Below are 20,225 nucleotides of genomic sequence, written 5' to 3'. Positions count from 1 at the left end.
TTTAAGCCAAATAACACCCTCAGGCAAAGACTGGTCCACCCAAAAGACCCCACACCACACAGCCAGAAGAGTAACCTGGTGTATGCAGTTAAATGCGGCGAGGAATGCTCACATCTCTACATAGGGGAAACCAAACAGCCACTTAACAAGCGCATGGCTCAACACAGGAGAGCCAATTCCTCAGGACAGGATTTGGCAGTTTTCCTTCACCTTAAGGAAGAAGGACACTTGTTTCAGGACACCAATGTTCAGATTTTGGACAGGGAGGACAGATGGTTTGAGTGAGGAGTGAAAGAAGCCATCCATGTCAAAGTAGAGAAGCCATCTCTGAACAGGGGGGTGGTCTGCGACATCATCTTTCGCCAATTTACACTCAGGTCCTTTCAAAACTCCCCAAAAGAACTACTCAGCAGACTCGTGCTAATGACCACCATTAGCACACAAGGGCTCAGTGACATCTGTGCATTTCATCTGTGCATTTCAGCCTCTTGGATGAGAGGTGAAACGTCTTCAAGGAACTTTCTTAAAGTCCAGTGGATTGATTTAAACTACTTTAGATAACTTGTTGTAGAGTTACTGCTGCTTTAACAAGTGTTTTATTTTGCAGCCTCTCCGGCCAACCACCTACCAAACAGTGTGTATGAAGTGCAACAAGCCGAGCGAGGACAGCAGCAAGTGTCAGACCTGTGGGAGCAGTTTACCGCTGCTGTCCTCTCAGCAGGCCACGCTGTCATCCCCGACCCCCCGACCTCCCATCAGATCCCAGCCCTCCCCCGGACCAAACAGCCTGCAGCAGAACTTCTACAAACCTGCCACGACCATGAGGGCACCCCGAGGAGAGCCTGTGAACATACGGATCACGACCACCAGAGGGACCCTGCTGCCTCTGAACAACGACAGGGCCCCGCTGTTAGCCGGGACGTCGACCTGCTGCGGAGCCAGGAACCCTCCTAAAGGGAAGAGGAGCCAGCAGCACGAGCTTAATGACCCCAGTGAGTAAAATAATTACTGAAGGAGAGAAGCTGATTAAATGTTGAAGGGGTTAGTTCTGTAATGAGGCAGCGGCCAGAAAAGAGGACAGGTATCTGCAATAACAAAGGTAAAACCAGACAGGGTTTCAGAGCACACTGTCTATCTGGTCTTTAAGCAGAGTTACATCCTGTAACTTGGACACATTTCTCTCATTAAGACACTCCAACTGTTGTCCTTTGGAAAGAAACACTGTCTCAAAGCTAAGCAAGTAGCACACCTTCACATGCTGGAACGAGGGCTGAGTGATGTTTAAAAAAATCACAATTTTTTTTGACAGATAGTTCCATTGTAATATGAGTAATGGTTTTAGTATCAATGATATTTTTTGCAGTTCTTTTCCACTGAAAAATCTACAAAGTGATAATATGAATTCTTTCAGCGGTTTGTACCAAACAAGCACGTTCCATATCTATCTGGACAGCTTGATTTATGGGCTGAGGCATCTCTGTAGCACCACGATGCTTCATCTAAAATGGGTTGTTGTGACACACACTACCTTTATCAAAAAATTGCAGCTCCTGCAGCTTGGATATTTGACTTGTCCATATTGGGATTTTGACAATATTTCGATTAATTGTTCAGCAGCGGCTGGAATCAATCAGAAAGTGTGAAGCAGCTGTGAAAACGTTTTACAAAAGCTGTCAACCAAAAGCTATAAAATAGTATATCGAAAGAAAGTAGATTGCAAAGTTGGGTAGAAAGAAATTGTCTTTCTAACAGGGTCACATGTTGTGTTGTGACACGGTGCATCATGTCAGATAATGTCACTGTGATTCTCCTGAAGCTAAACCCTGATGATTCTCTCCCCCTGAATGAAATATGTGCTAGAACTCACTAGTTATTTCTTCTCATAAACACTGAAAGCGTCCTTGCTTGTTGAATCTGTGAACAGCTTGTTGGCTGTAGCTTCTCACAGGAGACATGAGGGGATGTGGTCATGAAGTTTTACCTTTAACACCAGGTTTGATATCTGTCATTTAACAGACGCTCAGTGAGTTGAAACTCTGCAGCAGCGCCTGTGCAGATTTTGAGTGGGTGTTTGTCTTGCGTTTGGCTCCTGGCAGCAGTTTTGTCAACCAGTGGGGATGAACTTGGACTACAGTTCAGGACGTTCTGGACTGTTTGATGCCGCTGCCATATATCTAGCTGTCTCACTCTGTTGGCTGCTGTCAGGCATATCATGTCCAAGAGTTTTATCAAGAACCTCTTAATTTCTGCTTTTAGTTATTCATGGTAGTTGTATGATACTAGTGAAAATGTAGATGGAGTGGAGGAAAGGCTGAAAGTTTGGCAAGGCATTAGTACCCAAACCTGTTGTTTTATGTTACTTTTTCTTTGGACCAGTGAAATGTCCTCACTGTCTGCCTTCCTCACTCAGATTTCTCCTCCAATTTCCAAACTAAAGGAGGTGGAGGCAGCAGCGTGAGTCTCTGTGTTCTGTAAATGAGTACAAACATCAATGTCAGAGGCTTCATATCAACCTGTGACACTGTAAATTGAACTGTCACTTTTTAATCTGATAGTTCACTGTCTGTCTCTGTGCCATTTTGTGTCACTACTAGCAGGAATGTTCTGTAATTATTCCACCACTGCAGCAGCAGAGGACCCTCTATGATTTCTATAAATAAATATAAATCTCCTCAGTGTTTCTCAAATCATCAGGCACCAAAGCTGAACAAATTAAGTTATAAAAAGACTGTAAATCTCTGCATTCAGAGCTGCAGATGCACCATATTTATCCTCATCCATGTTAGGGTTTCTGTGGTTAAAAGTCATCTTAGGACATAAATGGTGTTTACTGGCTTGTTAAAAAAAATCTTTTATCATGAGGAAGTTTTCCAACAAGTCTTGACTTTCAAAATGTTTGGACAGACCAATCTCACGTCTCTGTCATCGCCAGATTATTGGAAATTTTTCAAGCATGAGTAATAACATTAAACCACAGTGAGATGCCAGTACTGATGATAAAAGTGTGAAGGGCAGAACAAATTTCAAGGCAGAATTTTTGCGGTAAGGATTTTAGCCAACACCAAAGGAAAATCAGCAGCACCTGAACGACAAGAATTGATCATAAAAGTAGCAAATATTCCCCACAAATGGCTAAGTAGGGATGAGCATAAATTGATTAACATACAACATCTTGGACTTTCAGCAGTCAGTTTTACTTTACTTTCATTCTCGGTTGCTAAATTTTACACGAGGCTGGTGCTGGACAGTCTGGCTCAGCTGCATTGCTTTAATTTGGAGATATTTACATCCAAATCAGGTGAACAGTGGAGGAATTACAACACATTTTATATGTGCCCTCCACCTTTTTAAGGGACCAGAAGTAATTGGACAACTGGCTGCTCAGCTGTTCCATGGGAAGGTGTGTGTTATTCCCTCATTAATTCATTAAAAGGGGCAGATAAAAGGTTGAGAGTATGTTTCAAGCGTGGTATTTGGAATCTGGTGAGGTCAACTCTCAATATGAAGTCCAAAGAGCTGTCACTATCAACAGGCTGAAAAATCAAGTGGCAATCAGTGGATACATTTGATAGATTTAACTTCATTCCACCACCATATTTCATCAAATAGTGAGCGAGCCTGAATTGAAATAAACTGCAGAATCTCTACTTTTATGGCAGGCCTTCATTTCTTAATCCCCTCTGTATAATGACTAAAATTTGTCATGTTTTAGTATGAAACCCCATTTTACTCTGCTTCTCCTTTGTTTTGTTTCATTAACATTCTTTTTTTAGTCTATTAATGCAACAGAGAGGAGAGACTGTGGAGAAACCACAGACTCACATGTCTTTTCTTTTTCTTTTTTTCCCCAAGAACAAGCAGATTATCACTTTCTATACACCTGTCTTTGCTAAAACCAGGATAAAGATCAGCCCAGCAACCCACTGCACTTAAATTAGCTTCACTGTTTTAACATTAAAGGTAAACAAAACGCAACATGAGCAGCTAAACTGTGCACCCCTAACCATTATCAGACCTGGCTTTTAATTTGGTTGTGGTTTTTATTCAAAGAAATATATGTGCAGGATGACATTAACAGTAGAAATGTCTGGTGAGATTTAGATAATTTTGAAAATATTTCTGCATTCACATCTGAGAATGCACCAACTCTTAACTCAAAATCTCATTGAAATTTGTTTTCGAGAAGCAGCATACTATCTGTAGAGCAAACAACACCAGAGTTGAGGTAAAAAAAAGCTAAAAAAAAATCAGTGATATTGTTGGAAAGTGTTGAAACACAGGCGTCTGGTTTTGCCTTTTCAGTCGTCCTGTCCAGTGACGATGACGAGGACGAGGCCGACAACGCCAGCACGGGCAGCGTCAACAGACTGGACAGTGTTTCTCCTCGACCCGCCGACTCCGCCCACTCCTCTCCGGCGCCCTCCGGTGGCAGAGTGGAGGCGGCGGTGAAGAACGCCGGAGAGCAGGAGGAGATAAACGCAGATTTCTTTGAAGACGTCAACATGAAGGTCACGATACCACGGAAAGCCCGGATGAAAGATCAGGTGACGATCTGAAGCGTCACGAGTGTATTTGAGTGTTTTTAATGAGCTCACTCATTCATTCACTGAGCCACAATAGAGGAAATTCTTCTTCTGCATCGCCGACTGAATTAACTAGATTTGATTTTGCAGTGATGTAAAGCCTAAACCGTGTTTCTGTCTTTTTTTATTTCAGTTTGGAAATCAACCCCCTGAGACATTTTCACCGAGGCCAAAAAAGTCCAGATTAGTTCCCAATAAGTGTGACAGCATTATACTGGAGTGTCGGAGTGTAAGAGTAGGGACTCTACGGAGGATGGTGACCAAGCCCGTTGTTGTGAGTCTTTCTTGTACTAAAATATGACTAGCAGACTGAGGCAGCACTGCTTTTAGCTGCATGTTCCCAATAGCAAACATCTCTGGCATCGAGTCCGTAGATAACTATTATTTGAATAGTAGGGAATCAGTGAGAAATCTGGAACTACCCAAGCATTTTTAAATTCTAGTCTTTCTATATCTCTGTGTGTATGATAAACACCGGAATCCTGGTTAATGCCAGGATGGCATCTGGTATGGTCTTTTGCTGCGGTAGTCCGTCTTCTTCAAGGTTGGACGTGTTGACAAGAGATGGTATTCTGCATTCGTTGGTTGTCACGAGTGGTTATTTGAGTTGCTGTTGTCTTTCTATCATCTCCAACCAGTCTGCCCATTCTCCTCTGACCTCTCACATCAACAAGGCATTTTCATCTAAATAAGTGCAACTCACTTATTATTTTCTCTTTTTCCGACCATTCTCTGTAAACCTTAGAGATGGTTGCGTGTGAAAATCCCAGTAGATCAGCAGTTTGTGAAATATTCAGACCAGCCCGTCTGACACCAACAACCATGCCACGTTAAAAGTCAATTAAATCCCCGTTTTTTCCCCATTCTGATGCCCAGTTTGAATTTCAGCAAATTGACTTCTACACGTCTAAATGCACTGAGCTGCATCTAAATGATAGGGTGATTAGCTATTTGTGTTAACAAGCAATTGAACAGGTGTACCTAATAAAGTGGCTGGTGAGTGAATATTTCCTGTCTTCAGTGGTGATGGTACCAAATCGTGAATAACACATTGACAAATGGAAACGAAACAACTTTGACATTTCTGACCACCCAAAAAAGCTTCTTTAGAACCGTTTCTTTGCTGGAAAAAACTTTGAAACTGCAGCTAAAGGAAGGGCAAGTACTACCATAGGTTATAGAAGTAAAGATTAGCAAAATAAAAATTAGCACAGTGGTACATTACAGAGCCTGATGCATACACTAATGTGAATAAAGTGACATTTTAACTTGCGGTGATGTAAAGGCTATTTTTAGCTAAGGAATACCAAGGCTGAATAATCATCGCAAATCTGGATTTAGTTCATTTGTTTCCCTGCAGGTTTTCAGAGTCACCAAAATGTGATGAGGTAACTGTGGATGTCACACTGTCCATGACGACTGTTTCGATACTTTAGAAAAGCCTCAGGGCTGTTATACGGCTCAGTAATTTTTAATCCATAAGCAGTTTAGCGTTCAGTGCTTTTGAAGTTAAAGTGTGATGCAAACTCTGATGGCTTGAAATCCACACTAATGGATTTCTTTTTTCAAACCAGAAGTGTCAGGTGGTGCCTGGAGCTCGGTTAGAAACAATGCTGTTCAGCACTTTCCAGCTGATTGACTTTACTTCAAGACTTCATGCAGATGTTTCACAATTAAAGCCTTGTGGGGAAGTAAAGGTTTATTATGTTCTTGAAAGCAGTACTTGAAGGCTCTGAGTGTGAAACTGATTATGACAGCAGTGGCAAATACATTTGTCAAATGGGTAATATAATACAATTAAATCTAAAACTTAAGCTGTAAAGATGCGAATAAAAATACGGGTTCATACAAGCTGTCATTCTGTTTTAAATAGAATCCTTAGATCTGGTATTTTCTGTACTGTTATCTAAGAAGTAACTCATGGGAGTGGCTATAAACTGGCATACACTTATCAGAATACCAGTAAAAGTGGGCCTTTGAATTTAAAAAAGTAGTGGAAATGTAAAATAACAGTCTTTGTTCTTTTTGTCATTTCAGTTTTCCATCGACCACATCCAGCTGGAAACTGAAGGTACGGAACAGCAGCGACGACTTCAGTAAATACACGCTGTCAGCACAGAGCTCCTAATCAGACATCAGTGGAGTGAGATGGCACCACAGTCATGATCGCTGCCCGCTGCTACAGAAAGATGCAGCTGTGCAGTTTACTGTTAGTGCTGGTCAGCAAAGATTAGTCCTGCACATCTGAGGCAGCTAGAAAATATACAAAAACATCTAAAACTCCAGCAAGCAATCTAGACCACTGCAGCCAGCAACATATAACTCCCCTGATCAAATACTCTTAATAATTTGTCATTACTGGAAAAAGAAGTGAAATATTTGGCATCACATAGATTTAACAAAATCGCTTTTCTTTATAAAAATGGTGTTTTTGTTTCCAAGAAATGTAATTAAATAACTAGTTAAAAAGTCCTTTTATGATGATGTGTTGCTTCTTGTGCAGTTTTTGAGTCATGCTTTTTTTTCTTTTGTGTGATGAACCGCTGCACATTCAGTAATTTTGAATGTTTGTCATCAGTCCCAGAGCGCGGCATCCTGGAGAAGGTTTGTCTGCAGGCGTCGGAGCTGATCAGCTGTGAGTGGTGCAGCGTCCGGAAGCTTCCCGTCTTGTTTTTCCAGACGACTCCAGCAGAGTGCCTCCGCCTGCGCGCACAGCTCAACATGTCCAAGGAGAAGGGAAGCCAGTGGTACGACTGCGCTGGGGACCGTGAGTACAAAGCTCCACAAATAACTAAACTACAACTATACATATCTATCAGCTGCAGACTGGGTATCTCCACCATTTCCTCCACTATGCGGCCAAAATGTGGTGAAAAGGAGTGCTGTTGTCTTGCACTCTAGACATCATTTGCTACCAGAGGATGCATGATATTGGAAAAATCACATTTTCACCAAATGGATTTAATGAGTATTTACATTATTCCGACAATATTTGGAACTTGAAGTGAAGTCATGCACAACTTCATCTTCTTCTTCTTCGTCGTCTTCTTTTTTTTCTTGGTGTTTTTGTTGTTGTTGTTATTAGAATTGGTATTATTAGTATTATATTTCCTTGTTTGGCTTATGTACCTTTTAAAGATACAAGAATTTTTCCTTGATATGCCAGAAATCCCTTGAAAATAAAGTCAGCTGGGAGAATAACTGAGCTAATCATTATCAAATATAGGAGATTGGTTATTAGCCTTAGAAATAACACTTGCAGTTTAGTTTATTTAAAAATGAAAGCTATTATTTCCTAGATACAGACCACAGATTTCCAGTCAGTTGAATTTGCCGCAGGTGAACTCGGGTAGCTCTTGTTTTACATCAGTAGACTGTGATAAAAAGCTAACGCGCTCTAAAACCTTTCTGAAGCTACTTGTATCTGGATTCATTAACTTCAGCAAACTGCTCATCAGACTAAATGAGTCTCACTATAACAAAGTGTCTGTTTGTGGGTGCCAGAGTCAGACGAGAAATACATCGTCCTCATCTTTGAGAACGGCCTGGCGTTGAGGGAGCAGATGATCCTGGAGGACATCCTGGGTGAGATCGGCAAAACCAACAACCTCAGCAACTTCCCGGCCAAGCTGCCCTTCGAGGAGGCCAACATCCGCCTGGTGAACTACAACAAGGCGACAAGGCAGAAGTGGGAGAAGGTTGGTGTTCTGCATCAAACTGCCACCCGTGATGATTTAATGTAGTTTGCCAGTTAATATTCTATCAGTTGACTAGTAATCAAATATTGTTTACTGTACAGATTTTTCTGCACCTGGTCTCACTGAGTCTGTGTTTTTATCTGAGTCCTACTGCTGAAAGTGATTTTCACCAAATGTTTTGCCAAAAAATGGCAGCCTTTCCTTTTGTTGTTATTTTACAGCTGCAAGGACGTTTGTTTTTTGGGGTTAACTTGTGTTTTGGTATGTTAATGCTATTACCAACATAATTAGCTAGCAACTTTCACTGAATGTTGCAGTGGAAACACTCTGTCTGTGCTCATTGTTTTGGATCAGTTTTACATGCTACAAAACTTTCTGGAATTCGTCCACTTTAACGGTATTGTTCTCCAGCAAGATTTACAGAAAATTCCTGGAGGGACGGTTGCTACTCTTTGTGTTATTGTAAATCTCCTAACTTCTTGCCTCTCTGTGTAGGTGAAACCAGTACACACTCCCATCAAATTCACCCCTGTCTCCCCGGTTACCAAGGTCACCCCGGTCAGCAAGGTCACTCAGGTCACGCAAGTTTCCCCGGTAACGCCCGTCAATATGCCTGTACGCACACGGATGGCCACCCGCCAGCAGACCAGCACCTACTTTGAAGATGAAGACGAGGACATGACCGACCTCCAGCCCACCTTCTCCGGACCAATCGTCAAGTGAGTGACTTCGCTGTAATCTGCAAGGTCATTTTCAGCACAATGCCCATATGGTGCAGGAGCTGAAGAAGCAGCATTACTTGGGGAAAATGTAACCAGCTACATTAGCCTGAACATTTTGTGCTAACCACTGTTTGCTTAAACAAGGTAATGTTGGCTGCTGTGATAGCCTCAAAAATATAAGGTTTGCTGTTGTGCTAGCCTAAGCAGGATAACATTTGCCACTACATTAGCATTAACAAGTGAAAATAGAATGTTAGTTCAAGCAAGGTAATGTTGGTCTCTGTTAGTCTAAGTGAGGTCGTATTAGCTGCTGCATTAGCCTGAACAAGTTAATGTTGGCTACTACATTAGCTTAAACAATACATATTCAGGGATGAGAATTTTCCGCGGAATTCCGCGGATTTTATCATTGCCAGGGTCATTCTTGTGAATCGTCTAAATTCGAGGAGAAATTTTTTTGGGGGGTGAGGTATGTTTATGGTCGGCGAGTCGTAATATTGAACGGCTGCTAATATCCACCGCGCTGAATGCGAGCTGCCACTCAGTGAGAGCAGTCATGTACAGTACTGTAATCGAGTCACCATGAAGTGTAGAGTCCAGGGATGGGAATTTTCCGCGGATCCGCCGATTTCATTTCAAGTTTGAACACTTTATTGTCGCTGATACTCCCGCGAGATGGTAACGACGTTAACGATAGCTTGTTAACGACGCTTGTAAACTGCCCCCCGTAAAAAGACTTTGTAAACCCCCCCCCCCCCGGTCAACAACTTTCCGCTCGAATCAGAACTTGCTGATCCCATCCCTGCATATTACAGGCTAAACAAGATAATGTTACATACTGCGTTTGCTGAAACAAAATAACATTTGATGCTATGCTAGCCTAAACAAGGTTAGTAAGCAAGTAAAGCTTTGTTTTTGTGGAAAATGGTTCACATGTAAATAAGAAACAAATTTTAAAGTGACATTAGCCACTCTGTTAGAATGAACAAGCTAATGCTAGCATTTGTGAACTTGTGAGGAGCATTGCTACAACTGATCAAGCTGTCACAGTTTACAAACAATAAGAGCAACATTCAGGGATAAAAACATTGTGAAGACATGTTGTTAATATAAAGCAACAGCTGAAACTGTGTCAGTTGGAATTCTGTGTACAGTTATTGTCCAGTATCTGTTGTACCTATGATGCCATTGATGACTTTACTATCTATTGTACTATTAAATGAAGTTTTCTGAATTTTGAATCTGGTAGTAGCACTGAAGCTAAAGAAGTATTTGTGATTGTCTTTTTTCCCCTGTTGGTCTGTTTGGTTCAGGACGCTGCAGGATACATGTCCAAAATACTGCGAATGTTGCTGTCCCGCTGTAAACTTACCATTGCTTGTCTTCCAGGTTAATGGTGTACCCTCCTCCTCCTGCCAAAGGTGGCATAACAGTCACTAACGAAGACCTCCACTGCCTTAACGATGGAGAGTTCCTAAATGATGTTATCATAGACTTTTATTTAAAGTAAGAATTTATGTAATTTCTCAGTCATTTTCTCACATAAGGCATGATTTCCCGATTTCTTTGTTCCAAAGTAAAATGATGTTGAATAATTACTAACATTATTTTTCCATACTGTGCTAGATATTTAGTTTTAGAAAATTTGAAAAAAGAAGATGCACAAAGAATACACGTGTTCAGCTCCTTCTTTTACAAGAGACTGAACCAGAGAGAGCGCAGGAACGTCCCGGACATGACAAACGTGCCGTAAGTGTCCAGCATCGCCACCAGACAGTGTTTCATCAAATCACATTTAGAGGTCTTCGCTAATATAGTTCATTTGTTTTCCCAGGATCCAGAAGAGGAAGCATAACCGAGTAAAGACATGGACTCGGCACGTGGATCTGTTCCAGAAGGACTTCATTTTCGTCCCAATCAATGAATCGTGAGTCTTTCATTTGATCGAACGCTTTTTGACCACTCCTTTGGCCCCAAACTCAAATATCTCAACAATTACACAGTAGATTACTTTAAAATGTATTGCATATGTTCATGATCTCCAGAAGCTGAATCCTACTGCCTTTGATTCTCTGTCTTCTTTTGTAATGCCATAATGAGGCTGACATTTGTGTTCCAATTTGTTTGCAAACTGTAATTGAAAAACACATATTGGCTCATCAGTAGGGGCTGCTGTCACAACAGCAAAGTATTTAAAATAAGGGCCCAAAATGCCGGGCCAATTAATTTTTTGAATTTATTGTGATCTTAAGCAGTATATAGAATGTGTCAAGTTTTATTTTAGACGATTTCCTCTCTTAAAGATTCTTAAGTACTGTAAGATCAGAGACCGTAAACATCACGGACAGTTTTTGACTTGGTTTATGAGGGACAGCAGAGAGTTTGAACTTCCTGGAACATTAGCCACATGCTTCCCTATAAATTTTCTATGAAACCGCGCCTCTTTGTAACTGTAGTGCGTACTGTTAAGCGTTTGATACTTGCTGATCTGCTCCCAAAACTTGAATTATTGATGTGTGCTCTGTTCTAAAAAGCCATAACTTAAACACTGTCACCTTTTATACTGTTGTTTTGTTAGAGCTCACTGGTACCTGGCGGTCATCTGCTTCCCGGGCCTTGAGGGTCCCGTGTTTGAGCAGAACCCACTGTATTATAGCCCGCTTCCAGCCTCCACCTCAGCTGCTGATCTCCACTCAGAGGAGAACATCCCAGACCACTGCCGTCCTCTGTCCCCGGACAGAGACGGACTGGACAGCTCCTCTGAGCAGCCGTCACCTGAAGCCCCAGAGGGATCCTCGGAGGGTCAGACTGACGGTGACCTCGCCATCGAAAACTCTGCCTTCGCCGAGGGGAGCCAAGAGCCGCCGAGCAACGGCCAGGGTGACCCCGAGCAACAATACACAAGTGAGTCAATGTGCAGTGTTTGGTGGTATGAATTCAGGGCTTTTTACGACCACCAGTTAGGTTTGGTGAAAGAATCATAAATGGGGCATATCATGGTGAAATAAAAAGCCTCACTGTCTTGTTTTCCCACTATACTACAAATGATACATGCGCTACAGGTGTCAGCAGTAGAAAGCGAAAGTCTGTGGCGCATTCACTTTGCAAATGCTTTGCATACATTCAACGCTCTATAAAAGCAAGAACGTTAGGATTTCCACCATCAAAGGAGAGCTTTTGAAATGTTTGTGAAAGATGATTTTATTTATCAGTGATCAGAGAGATTGAATTCAATCTAAAAAATACAAAATGCATTACAGAAACTCGAAATCTTACCAAGTCTCTCTGTCTTCTTTTTAGTCAGAATGTCTCATCCTTCTTGATCTAAGATAAATTCACTTCAGTGACATTTCAGCAAGATGGAGGGACTTGTTTTAAAACAATGCATCTTAAATATCTTGTAAAGTCAAACAATCTTGAAATTATCTTGTTTTAACCCTCGTGTCGTCCTACAGGTCAAATTGACCCGTTTTAATGTTAAAGAATGTGGGGGAAAAAATAAAAAGTTTTCACAGTGAAAAATTCCACATTTTCAAAGTTTTTTGGAAAATTTTTGAACATTTTTTGGTGGGAAAACAAAATGAAAGAAAATGTTTTTTTAAAGAACATTCAGGTTGTTCTTAAAGAAAATATTAGAACTTGAGATTTTTTTTGGGAAGATTTGTATTCGTTTTTTTGAAAATATTTACAATTTTTAGATTTAAAAAAAAATTTCTTGCCAAATTTGGGATTTTTTTTTAAAATAAAGCTTTTTAGGGAAACTTTTTAGGATTTTTTTTTTACTGAAGATTATGCAAATTTTTTATAAATTTTGAAAAATTTTTGCTGAATTTTTGAATTTTTTTCAGACAAGGCACGAATATTTTTTGGTGGCATAAATGAGGACAACAGGAGGGTAAAGGCACCTAAGCTTGACAATCCTGGCAAAAATACCTTAAAATAAGTTTCCCCAACTAATTTTAAGATCTCGAGATTCTAAATATCAGATGTCATTTCAAGAACTCTTATGAAGCCATTTTTCACTTTTTCTATTGGCAGATTTTTTTCACTTATTTCAAAGTAAAAGTTCTTTGAAAAATTTTTTTTCTTGTTTTGAGAGGGATTTTTCTTCCAGTGTGGAGAACAAACAAACCACTTAACTTAAAATACATTTCAGAAACATTACATGTTACCATACTGCAGTAATCTGATTTATCGAGGTGAACCTACTTTCTGAACCAGGTATGTGTTTGCTCAATGTGTGGTTTATTCCCTCAACTCAAAAACTGGTTTTGCGTGTAATTAAAATGCCCCTAGATAAGTAATAACCTGATGATACACTAAAGAGGTCATTTTTCTAATGATGTGTTTGTGTCTGTCATTTTTCAGGTGAGTTGCACAGAATCAGTGTCTGTTACAGTTCAGGAAAAGGCGACGACGACACCTACACCTTCTCTGATGACCAAAGCTCCTGTCAGGTACTCAAGTCTGTCCCTTTTCACCTCTGCTAATTTGGTGTCATTTCAATGCCCACTCACTGAGTGTTTCTGTCTGTGTGTGCAGGACGAGTGCAGCGATGACGGGACTCTGGCTGACGATACTCTCTCCTCCGACACTTCGAGTTTGGCCTCAAAGCCGAGCCTGTGCAAACAGTGAGTGGATGCATTTGTGTGTTTTCACCTGCAGGTGGTGCTGCTGCTCTGCTGAAACAAACCAGCATGTTCATGTGCTTTGCTCTGCTAATGTATTTTCCTGCCTCTCTGTTTCAGGCCTTGTATTCTCATTATGGACTCCCTGCGTGGTCCAACCAGGTCCACTGTGGTGAAAACTCTGAGAGAGTGAGTGTCTGCAGCTGCTCTACTTGATGGCTTTTCCCTACATTTCTTTGTTCTCGGATTTTGTTGGGCAGTTGGTCTCCTACTATTTGGCCTGTTTCTTTATAAACAAGGCCAACATTTCTGCTTGTGGCCCTTGTCAGAGACACAGTGTTTTGAAGCTGGTGCTCCACCGCAGGAAACCACTGTTAAAGCTAATTTCAGTCATAATGGTTCAGGTACAGCAAGTGTCCCATTAGCTGTGACAGTGAGGTAGCACATGCAGTACAAGAACCCTGGAAGTGGCTCACTTAAACAGAATGCAGTGTTTTTGAATGGTATCTGCTGTACCTACAGTTTTCCTGCTGTAGCAGCTCAACATGTTTGCTGTGGGGAAAAAGATTGTATATTACATCTTACATTAATAGTGATTATGGCTTTCTTAGATCAGATCATTTTAGATTTTTTCATCAGCAAGTGGCCTGAAACTTCTTAACTCTATCATAAAATGTTTCATGTTAATCTGTCAAAGGCCTTTTTGAGATAGTTTGACCACATGGCGATGCTGCTGCTTAACCCTTTGAGCACCAATCCATCCATATTCTCCACACCGCTTAATCCTCATAACGTCGTGGGGGGGCTGGAGTCTATCCCAGCTCATTTAGGGTGAAGGCAGGGGACCACCAGTCTATCACAGGGCTACACAGAAAGACAAACAAGCACACTCACGTTCACGCCTACAGACAATTTAGAATCACCAATTAACTTTTTGGACTGTGGGAGAAAACCCACACATGCACAGGGAGAACATGCAAACTCCAAGTACTGTGCAGCCCACACTAACCGGTCACATTTCTCCATTTTTTTTCTCATTCTCGGCTCATTTTCAGTGCAAAATAAAGTTCTGCCCTTCTGTGGAAACAGCACAAGTATCGCAATAAGTAGAGAGAACTAAATGTATATTATTATGCTGTAGAACGAAGTTGGAATTTTAACAAACGCTGAATGGAAAACTGAAAAAATCTGGAGTCTGCATATGCTACAGCATTTTCCAAATGCCCACCACCTGTTTTCATAAAAGACAAAAACATACTATCAGCATCAACATACTTGTAAAAATGTTTGTTTTCCTCTTTGCTGTGTGGAATGACAGCCTGCAGTTCAGCTCAATCACTTGAGGCTTCATGATTGCGAAGTAGTGCAGAATTTTTAGTTTTGTTACACAATCCGGTTACTGCAAACTGCTTATTCTTTGCAATTTTTTTTAATGCGAATGTGTAGAATAAAGTGATTTCAGTGCAGTTCAGATTTGGATTGCTGACGGAATGGGATCGTCAGAAATTTGTCTTTTTGCTAAAATAATAGCATGCCTTTTCTACCAGCTGGCAACTTTGAGGTTCAGAGTGTTATTGTGTAACCCTCCTGTTGTCCTCATTTACAGCCACCAAAAAATATTGTCTCCTTGTCTGACAAAAAAATCCAAAAATCCAGCAAAAAAATGCGCCAAATTTCTGAAAATTCGCAAAACCTTCCAAAAAAATTCCAATAATTCCTTAAAAACTTTTATTTTTCAAAAAAAATCCCCCAAATTTAGCAAGAAAATTCTTGTAAATATTGTCAAATAAGGAGTTAAAATCTTCCAAAAAAATATCCTAAAAATATCTAAAGTGATTACATATATATCAGTAAAATGTCTAATATTTTCTTTAAGAACATTCACATAAAAATCAACCAAAATCCAGCAAAATTTGCTGGATTTTGGTTGATTTTTATGTGAATGTTCTTAAAGAAACATTTTTTAAAAAATTCTTTTTTTCCATCAAAAAATTTTCAAAGATTTCCCAAAAATGTTGAAAATGTGGACATCAGAAGTTTCACTGTAGAAAATATATTTTATTTCCACATTTTCAAACTTTAAAAAGGGGTCAATTTTGACCCGCAGGACAACACGATGGTTATTATGCATTAAGCAATTGCAGAACTTTCAAAATGAGTTATGTTTAGTTCATGTTTTGTTTATTTGTAGAAATGATCATCTTTGTTTATGAAACAGTCTTCAAAATCCAACTTACAACGTGCTTCACAAGGCAGCAAAACTAAACAGACAAATCATAAAATCATCTCATTTCAGAGCAGGATTCAGACCCAGTTTGGTCTATAAAGACCAACAAAGCATTGGAAAAGGTTGTAAAAGATGGTCTGAAGGACATTAAACTTCAAATAAAATCAGGAAATGCTCTGATTAAAGTATGTTTCAAGAAGAGACTAAAAGAGGTCACTGGCTCCGCTGACCTGATTTCTTGGGGCGGATCGTTCCAGAGCCTCGGGGCCTCGACACTCTGTCCCCTTTAGTTTTCAGCCGGGGCCCTAAAACAGACAAAACCCTCTGAATGAGGATCTCTAACTGCCTCCTACTGTGTTACAGTCTGAGGTACACCTGGGAGAGAGGCTGGGAGAGTCTTAAATATATCAGTAAATCCTAAAATCTGTCCTGTTTAGTGCCTGACAGTGGGACAGAGTTACCTGCATTAAACATTTAGTCTGTTATTGGATGATTATTGATCATTTTGAATATAATTTTACACCTGTTTGTCTCTAGAGGTGCATTTTAATATTGGAAATATTTCCATATTAAATACTTAATGAGTCAGTGCTTCTGTGTCCTACTTCTGAAGACTTACGAGTATTACATTGTCTTTGTAGAGGTCTCAAAAATGTATGTAAAAGTTGTTTTTATAGTGTGCCAACTCCCTGATACATATTTGAGTTTAGTGGGAAATGCTTTTCATTTGTTTTCCATCCTGTTAATTGAATCAGGAACCGTCAGATTTATATTTTATTACTAAGATTATAAATCCTAGAAAGAGGATTTATAACTGGATACTTTGTTCAGAATAATCACATTTTTTTATTTTTCATCAGTTAAACTGGTCCAGTGATAGTTGCCTGTACATTCTTTGATACGTTGCAAACAGGAGGTACGAATTACTGATCTGCCATAATTTTGATGCTGATGATTTGCAAACAAATCTAAGTTAAAGGCATTAGAGGAGATTTAATTTCCTACGACTTTGAACGTAGCATGCGCACATACAACCTCTCCCTCACCCCCCTCTAACCTCCCCCCTCTTAACATTTACGAAGAAACGCCCCCCTCCAGAAACTTGCGTAGCACTCGTGAAGTTGCCTTTTACGGCTGGGTCCCCCTGGATCTTTATCTGCCATTATGTAAAAAAAGATGAGCAAAACAAGTCGCCAGCTAACTACGAAGCTATACCAAAGCAACACATACAGAAAACACGTAAGTCCAAGGCGTACGTAATCTACGTAACAAGGCCTGAGCCGGAAGATTTTTGATTGACAGGAAAGGGAGCAAAGCAAACGCCTCGGTCCGAGCGCGTTGATTGGCTGATGTTTTTCAGGTCCTGCCATGTCCACAGTTATTTTTTTTGATTTTTTATTCTTTTAGAAACCATACATACAAGTCCACTAAAGGTCAGTATATTCATTTTATGTGAATCAGACAAATTAAACAACAAAAACATCCTCCATAATGCCTTTAAGGGACTCAATTATGGGAGCTGGAGTGTAGTTCAAGACAAAAATTGTCATTTTTTGGCTCCAAATATCCCATCAGCGTGATTCTTTTATTCCTGCAGGGTCAGACTTTGAAAACCTGCTACAGAAGATGATGCCAAACTGATGTTGGGTACATTTGAAACTTAAGTTTGTCTACCTGGAGTGTAGAAAACTCATCAGTGAGGGAGTTTCCCTACAGTGTTATCATACATGTTAACAGCAAATAAAGATTAAAAAAAAAATCCACTCCATGTTCATTCTTGGAGAAAGTCACCTTGGAGGAGCTGTGCTGATGTGGCCTGGCTGTGTGTTTTAGGTACCTGGAGGTGGAGTGGGAGGTACGGAAAGGAAGCCAGCGGAGTTTTGGGAAGGAAGTGATGAGGGGCTCCAGCCCGCGTGTGCCTCAGCAGGATAACTTCAGCGACTGTGGAGTTTACATCCTGCAGTATGTGGAGAGCTTTTTTGAGGTGAGGACTGCTACATGCTGCTTACTTTCATAAAACAAAGTACCAACAGGCAGCTTTCATTTGGTTGGTTGTCGCCTAGTAACACTGATGGTATTATTAAGTGTAATTATCCCTTGAAAACCAAGAAAGTTATCATGGAAGGATTTCCATGCCACACCTGCTGACAGCTGTAAACAAACGACCAAAAAAAAAAAAAAAAAAGAACAGAACTGGTGTATGTGTTAACTCCAGAAGTCCTACAAGATAGCAAGTTAAGAACATATAACCAGCCCTGGAGGGTGAAGGGTTGAACCCAGCTGACTACATGTACTCGACCTTGTAAGAAGAACAGTGATGGCGCCTGCAAAGAGACGGCGACATTTGACTTGGAGGGTTGTTTCACCACGATTCAAGACAAACATTTGACCTGAGCAGGGACTATTTCAGAGTGTGCAGGGTTTTTATGAAAACATTACAAATGTTAAAAACAGTCAACGTAAATATAGAAATAATGTTCTCAAATTGAAAGGCCATGCTCTTGGTTAATGATAGCAAAGTAAGTCCATACGTTTTTATCAATAATGTATTTATTTTCTACATTGCAGATTAATACTGAAGATTAATGCTTTCTTGTTTACGACATAATTCCATATGTATTCTTTTATAGTTTTGATGTCTTCAATATTATTCTACAAAGTATAAAATCATTAAATAAAATCTATTCAATTTTTTAAAGAGTGTACGTTTTTGACTGGTAGTGTATGTGATAATATGTAGAGTTAACTCAGTAATTGCTCACGGGTACGTCTTTTATTTTTGTTAAATTGTGCAACTTTAGTATTCTTTTATATTAAAAAACCTATCAGACTAGCTGCAAGACTGACTTAAAATATCATGCATTTCTTGGTGATAAGTGCATTAACAGAATAATTAATTAACCATCAGTAGTTTTTGGCTCACAGATAGATAGCTTGCTTTGGTCTTGGTAATGAGAATAAGAATACAAAATATCATGATATTTCTGCTTTAACTGTTCAGTATCATCCATTTTTGAACTGCATCCAATGCTGGTCAGATTAACAACCGTTCAAAAGTTACTTAGAAATGTCCTTATTTTTGAAAGAAAAACATTTTTTTGTTCCAATGAAGATAACATGAATCAGAAATCCAGTCTAGACATTGTTAATACGCTAAATGACTATTCTAGCTGGAAACAGCTGATTTTAATGGAATATCTCCATAGGGGTACAGAGGAACATTTCCAGCAGCCGTCACTGCTGTGTTCTAATGCTACATTGTGTTAGCTGATGGTGTTGAAAGGCTAAATGATGATTAGAAAACCCTTGTGCAGTTATGTTAGCACATAAATAAAATTGTGTGAGAAAATAATGTTTTTATGTTTCCATGCAGAAACCGATTCCAAGCTTCCACCTGCCTGTGAACCTGTCGGAGTGGTTTCCTCAGCAGAGGATGAAGAGGAAGCGCGAGGAGATCAAGGAGCTGATCCTAAGGATTCAAGCGCAGCAAGAACTGGGCAAGAGGGAGTCGGACCAGGCCGAGGCTCAGCTGGACTCCCCGGAGGAGCCCGAGATCGAAGAGACATCTGGGTCGAGGGGCAGGCCGTCAAACCTGCCCATCAGCCCCTGAGTCCACCTCACCCTCCTCCTCCCCCTCATCTCCCCCCATCACTCCCGGGCTCTTGGGGGCGAACCTGATTGTACGCTGCTGGTTTCACTTGGACATGTCTGAACGGTCCTCAGCTCCCTCCATTAACCACAGACATCAAACCACACCTTTAACTTTGTATTGAATAAAACATGTACTGTAAATATGCTGGAGTTTTTCCGCTGCCTTTGTAATTTACTGTTTTATGACTCATTCATGAATTGGCCCGTTTAAGTTATGTTTTCATAGATGTTCTTCTCTCCGGGAGGATCTGTGCAGAAGATACTGTTTCGCTCTTGCATAGTTATTTTTTATGCTTTCAAGTTGTGTAGAAGAAGATAAAAATAATAACAAGAATAATTAAAAAAACGGAGAAAGTTGCTGTTATTTGTGAGTTAACAATCCACGCGTCGGGGTGGAAAAAAGAAACTGTTTTCAGAGGGCTGATTTGCAGCTCATGAGTCACATACGTAGTTCAGTGCTTGTGTCTCTTCGATGTGGAGTGGATGAATTTTCAGCATTAAAAGCAACGATAGATGCAAGAGCACTCCTGTGGCTTAGCTTGTCATTTGTGCTGCGAGACTGAAGATTGTCTGTTTATAATTTAATGATGTGTGCGCTTGGTTATTTCCAGGTTCTGAGACACTTCGTTTATTGGGCTGGAAGTACTCATTCCCTGTCACTTCTGCACACTTTCTGTTGTAGATTTGTTTTTGTGGATATGATTTACGAAAATGGA

General features: G+C 40.2%; 1 protein-coding gene across 3 annotated transcripts in view; it reads left to right on the top strand.

The window, feature by feature from the left end:
* The window catches only part of senp6a (SUMO specific peptidase 6a), a 42,718-nt gene extending 22,685 nt beyond the window's left edge, over positions 1-20,033 (top strand). For 2 of the 3 annotated variants that reach the window (XM_051960798.1, XM_051960800.1), the window contains 16 exons: positions 608-992; positions 4,303-4,544; positions 4,717-4,857; positions 6,621-6,654; positions 7,162-7,350; positions 8,088-8,281; positions 8,777-9,000; positions 10,393-10,509; positions 10,630-10,752; positions 10,838-10,930; positions 11,582-11,907; positions 13,372-13,460; positions 13,546-13,634; positions 13,752-13,820; positions 17,692-17,842; positions 19,232-20,033. In XM_051960798.1, the coding sequence (XP_051816758.1) occupies positions 608-992; positions 4,303-4,544; positions 4,717-4,857; positions 6,621-6,654; positions 7,162-7,350; positions 8,088-8,281; positions 8,777-9,000; positions 10,393-10,509; positions 10,630-10,752; positions 10,838-10,930; positions 11,582-11,907; positions 13,372-13,460; positions 13,546-13,634; positions 13,752-13,820; positions 17,692-17,842; positions 19,232-19,468 (2,703 nt within the window). In that variant the 3' untranslated portion in view covers positions 19,469-20,033. The remainder of the gene's footprint in view (positions 1-607; positions 993-4,302; positions 4,545-4,716; positions 4,858-6,620; positions 6,655-7,161; positions 7,351-8,087; positions 8,282-8,776; positions 9,001-10,392; positions 10,510-10,629; positions 10,753-10,837; positions 10,931-11,581; positions 11,908-13,371; positions 13,461-13,545; positions 13,635-13,751; positions 13,821-17,691; positions 17,843-19,231) is intronic. The other variant, XM_051960799.1, reaches the window with a different exon arrangement.
* Positions 20,034-20,225: the final 192 nt, after the last annotated feature.

This window comes from Acanthochromis polyacanthus, chromosome 16 (genome assembly GCF_021347895.1).
Source record: "Acanthochromis polyacanthus isolate Apoly-LR-REF ecotype Palm Island chromosome 16, KAUST_Apoly_ChrSc, whole genome shotgun sequence".
Taxonomy (NCBI): Eukaryota; Metazoa; Chordata; class Actinopteri; family Pomacentridae; genus Acanthochromis; species Acanthochromis polyacanthus.
Note: the sequence above shows the minus strand (reverse complement) of the source record. Positions and strands in the feature narration are given on the sequence as shown.